The sequence below is a fragment of the Oryctolagus cuniculus genome, chromosome 19, assembly GCF_964237555.1.
Source record: "Oryctolagus cuniculus chromosome 19, mOryCun1.1, whole genome shotgun sequence".
NCBI classification, from domain to species: domain Eukaryota; kingdom Metazoa; phylum Chordata; class Mammalia; order Lagomorpha; family Leporidae; genus Oryctolagus; species Oryctolagus cuniculus.
The window spans coordinates 7090314-7098991 of NC_091450.1; the positions used below are offsets into that span (position 1 = coordinate 7090314).

The 8678-nt window shown below is 54.2% G+C and overlaps 1 protein-coding gene across 1 annotated transcript; it reads left to right on the forward strand.

Annotated features, from left to right (window-relative positions):
• Positions 1–6351: 6351 nt before the first annotated feature.
• LOC138846962 (zymogen granule membrane protein 16-like) lies at positions 6352–8024 on the forward strand. Its single transcript, XM_070064300.1, has 3 exons — positions 6352–6568; positions 6711–6843; positions 7617–8024. Exons 1-3 carry the CDS (start codon positions 6514–6516, stop codon positions 7972–7974), a joined length of 546 nt encoding a protein of 181 aa, XP_069920401.1. The 5' UTR covers positions 6352–6513; the 3' UTR covers positions 7975–8024.
• The last annotated feature ends 654 nt before the right edge of the window (positions 8025–8678 follow it).

Below are 8678 nucleotides of genomic sequence, written 5' to 3' on the forward strand. Positions count from 1 at the left end.
ACGCTAACCACTCTCATTCGATCCACATACGGTGCATACATATATTGAAACACCAAAAAGTGCCCCATAAATATGTACTCAAAGAGAGTCTGTTTATTACTTTCTTGCAAGATGTGTTGATTTAAAAGGCAGAGTGGCCAGAGGGAGGAAGAGAGAGAGAGTGATCATCCATCCTCTGGTTCATCCCCCTACATGGCCGCAACAGCTGGGCCTGGGGCCAGGCTGAAGCCAGGAGCCAGGAATTCCATCTGGGGCTCCCATGTGGGCCACAGGGGCCCGAGCACTTGGGCCATCCTCTGCTGCCTTCCTAGGTGCATTAGCAGGGGGCTGGATTGGAAGCAGAACAGCTGGGAGAGTCCATGTTGTGAATCCAGTGCTTTGGCTCTCTACCAGGTGCTGGGATCCACAGCCTTGGCCCTTGACGTTGGAACACCTTCTGTCTGGTTCACTTTGACTATTCCAACAGGGCTCAGCTGAAGCATCATCCCCGTGGAAACCTGGGATCTCTGCAGACGGACAGATGGAATTGTTTCAGGAGGGGGGGTACAGAAGGCACACCTCCCAGGGGGGAGCCATGCTGTCTCTTCACCCAGTGTTCACCCAGCGATTCCCAAAGAATGACTTCACTTCTGGGCTGGGTTTCAAGGACAATGATCAGGCAATACCCAGGATGGGTTGGCCTAGATTTCTGGACGCGACAGCCAAGCCAAGCTCACCGGCAGATTCAGCGTGCTCAAGGCGAGCTGAAATTCTCAAGAAGAGAAGCCAGTGGGGGTCAGAGTGTGGAAGTGTGTGTTCCCACATCTGTGTGTGCTGGCCCCAGCAGATGATGATTTAAAGTCCTCGAGCCCCTGCCCCCCATGGGGGGAGACCCAGATTGAATTCCTAGCTTCCAGGGCCGGCACTGTGGCCTACTAGTGCAGCGATATTAGGCGCACGAGGCAATCCAAAGATGGCGTCCAAAGGAAGTAAGGTGGGTGGAACCCGAGGTTGTTTACCACCAAAGCTGATTGGCCGTGCAGCATCAGGAGAGATGACGACGACTGATGACAAGTCTACAGACATATGGCTGGTTCCGTAAAAAATCGCCCCATAAAATGACCTTTTAAGCAATTGGTTGGTCCTTATGCTCTGACCCAATAATCGTGCAGTTTGGTGCTTTAAAAGGATTTACTACGCGTGCAATAAACGAGTTCCTGCTTGACTCGACTTCCCGCTGCGTCTGATTGTCTCCGGGATCGGGAGGCTGGGGAACGGGTGAGTGGCGCACTTGCCTTTCCTGGGACCCAGTCCATCCGCGTTTGGGTGGACTCAGACCCTGCACACTAGGTTAAGCCTCTGCCTGCAGTGCTGACATCCCATATAGGTACCAGTTCAAGTCCCGTCTGCTCCACTTCCAATCCAGCTCCCTGCTAATGGCCTGGGAAAGCAGTGGAAGATGGCCCAAGTGTCTGGGCACCTGCACCCATGTGGGAGACCCAGAAGAAGCTCCTGGCTCCTGGCTTCAGCTCAGCCCAGCTTCAGCCATTCTGGTTACTTGGGGAGGGAACTATTGGATGGAAGAACTTTCTCTCTTCCTGGCTCTCAGCTTCAGCCTGGTCCAGCCCAGCTGTTGCAAGAAGGTGTCAGAGTCGACCACCCGAAAAACGTCACCAAGAGACACGTCTCTTATGCAAACAGCACGGGGAAGTTTTATTGATTATCCAGCATGCTGGGGGCTGTCTGATCATCATGAACAGAGCAGCCCCGAATAACCAAAGGTTAGGGTTTATAAAGGCAAAAACCGCAAAACCGGGAGGGGGGGGAGAATACACAGTTGCTAAGCGGTTGCTAATATCTTACAATCAGCAATTATGATTTTAAGACATAGACAAATCACATCTTCATTATTAGCCCAGGTAACCCAGGTGCAACCTTTCTACTTTTAAGCTTGAGCAATCATGCTAGGGGGTTTTTGTGCGTTGCCAAGGGTGATGTAGTGCACTGCTATTGCCCGACTATTTGAGATCATAGTTTCAGACCAGAGTCTCACGGTGGGGGGGTTGCTTTCCCAGAATGCACTCTCAAGGGCTCCAAAATGGAGTCCCTACTGTCAAGGTGCTACTTTACTCTGTCTTATTTTCACAGCTGCACCAGGAAGGTTTAAACCTGTAAGCTTAAGCTTAACTTTTTACATCCGCACATATACAATTTTAACTCTTCAAAGGTAGGGAGTAAACCAGCAGATTGGAGCTCTCACTCCCTTTCTTTCTGCCTCTCAAATAAAGAACACATGAAAAATTAAAAAAAAAAAAAAGGCAAGACAAACATACATTGTCCGCGCTAAAGTGAATTTAGGACATTTTGGCTACCAATGAAACTATGACTCCAAGCCCCATTTACTGAGTATCTGTATGCCAGGACTCGACCGGCAGTCTTCATGGGGCCTGCTCTTAGGAAGTTAACTTAAGGAGGACGGACAAGCAAACAAGCCTCACAGACCAGCAATGAGAGCCGGCAGCCCGCGCAGCCCAAGCCCCTGCTGTTCTCAGCGTGTGTTCTCTGTGTGTGGAATTCTTGGGGAGGCTTCCAGAATAAGTCTCCCTGATGGGTGTGGGGAGAGGGGGGACGGGGGAGGGGGTGGACTCAGGCCTTTCTAGTCGGACAGCTTCATGGAGGGCATGGGAACCCCCAAGGTCACGGTTCTGGGCTATGTTGTCTAACCAGAGGCCCAGAGGAGGCTAGGCCCAGTGGACATGGTCCCCAAGGGACAGGAAGCTCAGTGAAAAATCTCCTGGTTTCTCCCTGAATGCCTCCACAATTGCTACTCTTGTTTAGTTTATTTTCTCTTTGTTTCCAGAACACAGGACAATCAAACACCCTAAGGCAGGGATCCCTATCTGTCCGAGTTGTTAGCATCAGCCTTATCCAGTTCCTCTACCCTGAATAAGGTGCTCTCCAAGTGGCCGTGGGGTGAATTCCTTCCATCAGGGGGCGCTGTCGTTGCTTTGTGTCAGGGAGAATTCCTGTAACAAGCCCAGCAGATTTGGTTTATTTTCTCCATCAGGAGGCTTCATCCTTGGTAGATCACCTGAGTTCTGTTTTTTATTGCTTAATAAAATATCTGAGCCCGGGTCCTTTGTAAAGCAGAGGAGATTTCTCCAGCTCACGGTTTTGCAGCTGAAAATCCAAGACCTGGCAGCCCCCCTGACTCCCCCCCTGGTGAGGGCCTTGGTCTGCATCTCGCCATGGCATCATGGTGGGAGTGTGTGCAGGGGGAGAAGGCAGTCATGTGGGGATACAGAAAGCCAGAGAAACTCAGGAGCTGTGCTGTGTCTTTGTGTGTGTGTGTGTTGTTGTTGTTGTTTTTTTTTTTTTTTTTTTTTTTTTGACAGGCAGAGTGGACAGTGAGAGAGAAAGAGAGAAAGGTCTTCCTTTGCCGTTGGTTCACCCTCCAATGGCCGCCGCGGCCGGCGCACCGCGCTGATCCGATGGCAGGAGCCAGGTGCTTATCCTGGTCTCTCATGGGGTGCAGGGCCCAACCACTTGGGCCATCCTCCACTGCACTCCCAGGCCACAGCAGAGAGCTGGCCTGGAAGAGGGCAACAGGGACAGAATCCGGCACCCCGACTGGGACTAGAATCCAGTGTGCTGGCGCCGCAAGGCGGAGGATTAGCCTAGTGAGCCGCGGCACCGGCCCTGTTTTTGTTTTTCTAACGTGAGGTGCAGAGAGAGAGAGAGAGAGAGAGAGAGAGAGAGAGAGAAACACTCTCATTCACTGGTTCACACACCCAAATGCTTGCAAAAGAATTTCGCACTCTGCCCTCAGAGCGTAGTGAGTTCCCAGGGTTTGTGCTGCCGTGGTGTCCAGGCTGCTCACCCCAGGAGCAGGGGCCCGGTTACCAGCCCTTCACCTGGTGGGACAGCTGGATGCAACCCACATGACTGACTCCACTGACCCCACTCCACACGGGCTGTGCACAGGGGCCGCGGTGCCCATCTGTCCTTCACAGCGTGGCCTCCAGGAACCATGCCTGCTGGAGCTAAACCCTCCAATTAGATCGCCCCACAGGAAACCTGCTTGGAGAATGCCCTGGCCCAATGACAGCTTTGTTTCTCTCTCTCTCTCTCTCTGTCTCTCTCTCTCTGCAGTCCCTCCCTGCTAACCTTCCCACTGGCCATACAAGTCATGTTACCTTCCCCCTCTGGAATCTTCAAGTATAATAATAAAAAAGCCCTTGTTTCTGTTATTTCATGCGTTTCCTTCAGCTGCCTCCTCTGTCTGACCCGACAGATGCCCCCTGGCCCCACGAACAGAAGCCTTGTCCTGCTTGAGGCTCTCCCGGGGAGTGGCTGTCTTGGCTGATGGCCACTCTCCAAAAACAGACTTCCAGACCACGATAGCGGGCCAAGCTGGTGGACATTCAAATCTGCCACCCACCCCAGGCCAGCCTGTTTCCTGTTAGTAAATACGGGATGACACCTGTGTCATGTTATTTTAGGGGATGAAATGACACACAATAATATGACTGGGCAATTCTCGGAGACAGGTGTTTGATTGTCCTGTGTTCTGGAAACAAAGAGAAAATAAACTAAACAAGAGTAGCAATTCTGGAGACGCCAGACAAGAGGACTCGGGGCTTGAGGTGGCGAGAGATCCACCCTCGCGGGGCCGAAGGAGTCTGACACCCACTCCGAGGTTCCAGACCCAAGGGTGGGCTACGGCTCCAGGACCTTTCTGCCATGGTGTCTGAGAGTCCAGGGCAGGGGGGCACCTAAAGCCCAGCCCCACCCTGCCCCAAGGAGGACCTGCACCCCCTCAGCCCCTCAGCTTCCCTCATGCTCCCTGGAAGGACATCTCTTAGGAGGAGGGCAACTTGCAGCCCAAGTCACCCTTCTCAGAGACAGATGGTTTGAGAAGGGGCTGGCAGGTTGAGGCTGGCTGGCTGGCTAGACTTGCTAATGTACAAGATAGTCCCCATGATGTGATAGAATCCATAAAGTGGTATATGGTTGTACGGGCGTTTGCCATGCCATTCTTTAAACTTTACTGCCTGCTTGGGGTGTTTTTGCCTTTTTTTATTTTTTGTATCAAAATATCAGAAAAGAGAGGGAAAAATTCTTTTTTTTTTTTAAGATTTATTTATTTGAAGGTCAGAGTTACACAGAGAAGAAGAGGCAGAGAGAGAGAGAGAGAGAGAGAGAGAGAGACAGAGAGAGAGAGGTCTTCCATGTGCTGGTTCACTCTCCAGATGGGGGAACATCCATAGCAATCCATCGGATCGGCTCAGTTCTGGCCATTGCGGCCATGTGGGGAGTGAACCAGTGGATGAAGACTTCTCTGTCTGTCTCTCTCTCTCCCTTGCCACACTGAATAAATAAAATAAATTAATCAAAAGCTTCTGGTGACCATGCCTCAAGCTTGTCCTGCCCCTCCTGGCCTTGGCACTCAGCCAAGTGGACCCCACCTTGTCATCCGTAAGCTTTACGAGAGGGACAGACCCTGCCCAACACCTGATGCCAAGAGGTTGACCTTGTTTGCTCAGGAGGTGAGCTTCACTTGATAAAGAGTAGGAGGGGCCGGCGCCCCGGCTCACTAGGCTAATCCTCCACCTAGCGGCGCCGGCACACTGGGTTCTAGTCCCGGTTTTCCCTCTTCCAGGCCAGCTCTCTGCTGTGGCCTGGGAGTGCAGTGGAGGAAGGCCCAAGTGCTTGGGCCCTGCACCCCATGGGAGACCAGGAGAAGCACCTGGCTCCTGCCTTGGGATCAGCGCCATTGGAGGGTGAACCAACGGCAAAGGAAAACATTTCTCTCTGTCTCTCTCTCACTGTCCACTCTGCCTGTCAAAAAAAAAAAAAAAAAAAAAAAAAGAGCAGGAGGGAGGGCTAGGAGCTGGTATAAAAGTTCTGGAAGGTTCTAAGGGGTTACCTTGCACCTGAAGCTCCCAGGTGAGAGGTGTTAGGGATTCCTGGGTTTGCCTTTGAGGGGGTGGGGATTCAGATCTGATCTGGTCTGGGGAAGGGGATGCCTGGATTGAGTGGCAGGGAGTGTTAGTGAAGTGGGCACCTGGGTTGAAGCTATCTTGGTGCAGAGATGTGTCAGCTGTCAGTTGAAGGACTAGGAACCTGGGACACTCAGGTGACTGGGAAAGGCCAGGCGTGTGTCGGTGGACAAAGAATCGTGACAAAGATCCCATCTGCTGGTTCACTCCCCCACATGGCCGCAATAGCCAGAGCTGGGCCAATCTGAGCCAGGAGCCTGGAGCTTCTTCCAGGTCTCCCAAGGGGGTGCAGGGGCTCAAGTGCTTGGGCCATCTTCCACCGCCTTCCCAGGGCACTAGCAGAGAGCTGGACCTTGCTGGAGCAGACCAAGGAACACCAGGTCTGGAGGATGCACTGCAGGCTGTGGACAGTGCTGTGCACCTTGAGCCTGGGTCTGGCTAGGTGGGAGCTGAAGGGTCAGGCCACCCGGAGGCCAGAGGGAAAAAGGGAAACCTCCCCCTCTGCTCTCTTCTTCCCCCCTGCAGCCTCACGATGTGGACCTTCATGCTCCTGGGCCTTCTCTGTGCCTCGGCCTCTGCCAGTGCCAGTAAGTGAGCCGCTGGGACTCTGGGGGCGGGGTGGCAGGAAGGGGCCCCTGCTCGGCTGGTGGCCAAGGCTTGCAGGGCTGCCCCTGAGCGGTGGGAACTGGGAGGTCCTTGCCTCCAAGCCCCCCTTTCTTTCCACTGCAGTCCAGGCCAGGTCCTCCTCCTACAGTGGCGAGTACGGATGTGGAAGAGGGGAGCCATTCTCCCACTCCAGCCTCCAGCTGGAAGGGCCCATCACAGCCATCCGTGTCCGGGTTGACAGCTTCAATATCGTGGGGTAAGGCTCCTCCGCATTCCTCAAGCTCTTACTAACTCAGGAAGTGCTCTTTCACTCTGGGCCACCTGTGCCTCAACCAACAGGTCCCTAGTGAGGCAGGATATGGGGATAGCTGTGAGAGGACTCGGCTTCCAGAACCGTACCCTTTGGACTCCTCCCTCCCCGAATATGCTTGGTGGTGGCAAATCATTAATAACCACTAACTCTCAGGGGCCTGGAATCGACCAGCCAAGTCCACCCGCCTTCTGCGGTTTTAAGTTTCTTTCCAATATCCCTGCTGGGTGCCCTGCAACTTTGCTCAACGCCTCTCTTGAGCAGTCCCCACTCCATTGCTAGTCGGAAAATTCTATCACGTGCAGAGCCAAAGTGTGTCCCCTGATCCTGGATCTGCCTCCTGGGACAGCAGGGACAAGCCTCTTCCCTCTCCCACAAGGGAGCCACTCAGCTGTTAGAAAATCCCTTTGCTTCCACAAGTGCGGGAATGGGGGAGGGGCATCGTAGGAGGCTGGACTCCAAATTCAAGGCCTGCCATGTGCTGTGTGTGGGCGACTCTGGGCAAGCTGCCTTCCTTCTCTGCACCTGCTGTCAGCCAGGCCAGGAGCTGAAGTTCTTTGTGTGGTCCTCCAGGGCTCACCCGGCCTACACTTTTGGGGCAACTAGCAGGGACTGCTCATGCTAGCGTCCAGTTTGGAGGACTCCACGTGCAGGCCAAACTGTCCTGAACTCTGATGACCTAATCAGTGTCCCCGTTCCTGCCCTCCCACCCGTCCCAGTCTCCAGGTGCGCTATGGCCAGGTGTGGAGCGACTACGTGGGTGGCAAGCTGGGAGACCTGGAGGAGATCTTTCTGCACCCAGGGGAGTCAGTGATCGCGGTGTCTGGGTCATACGGTGACAATCTGAAGACCCTGACCTTTTTCACCAACTACGGTCGCATCCTTTCCTTTGCGAAAGGCAGAGGCGTAATCTTCCATGCTGTCCCTTTGCACGTGGACGCCGTGCTCCGATTCATCAGTGGCCGAGCTGGCTTATTCGTCAACGCCATTGGCCTGCACTGGGACACCATCCCAGAAACTGCCCCAGCGACTGCTGAGCCCGCCTCCTCCGTGGCAGGGCCCCGTGGTGGGGTGTGACAACTCCCTGATCACCATTCCCATACAAATGGCTCAATAAAAGGACATGGCTAAAGCTGGTGTGCATGTGGGTGTGTGCAGGCGGGACCCACTCTTGGAGGGCGGTGTGACTCTCAGCTCTGGCTACCTGCTGCTAAGAGTGGGAGCACGAGGGAGACAGGTGTTGAGAATCCTGGGCTCTTCCGTACGTCGCAAGGAGAGGAGACGCTGGTTTGAACCAACTCTTTTCGGGGTTAGCTCTTGAGAATGTCTGTCCAAACAGGAGTTCTGAAGGGAAGGCTCAGCGGGGGCACACCGCCGAGCCCCAGGTGTGCCTCTCTGGCGCCCTCCCCCCTGAGAAGGGGCTGGCTTCTCTGACCAAAGGCTGTCCCCTCTCCCTGGAGCTCAGCTGCAGGTGGGTGGCCTGCACCTCTGTCCTCCCATCTGTCCCAGATGCGATCTCCCTGCTGAAGTTTCGCCCCAGTTTGTGCTTAAGGACTCCACCCCATTCCCCAGGCCAGTTCTTCCTCGTCTTTACCCCTAACCTGGTGCTCTTGCTTAGCCCTCTGGGAACTGGCGCTCAGGCAGATGAGAAGCCCGTGGCTAAGACACACCCATGTCCCGTATTAGAGCGAGTGGGTTTCATTCCTGACTCCACCTTCCTGCTGACGTGGCTGCTGGGAGGCAGCAGGGACGGTTCAGGATGGTTCAAGTGCCTCCCACAC

Bases quoted from the DNA above. Each gene is read 5' to 3' on its own strand.
- LOC138846962 (XM_070064300.1), top strand. From the start codon at position 6,514: ATGTGGACCTTCATGCTCCTGGGCCTTCTCTGTGCCTCGGCCTCTGCC. The intron at 6,569-6,710 runs GTAAGTGAGCCG...TTTCCACTGCAG, and splicing joins CTCGGCCTCTGCCAGTGCCA to TCCAGGCCAGGTCCTCCTCC. The intron at 6,844-7,616 runs GTAAGGCTCCTC...CACCCGTCCCAG, and splicing joins GACAGCTTCAATATCGTGGG to TCTCCAGGTGCGCTATGGCC.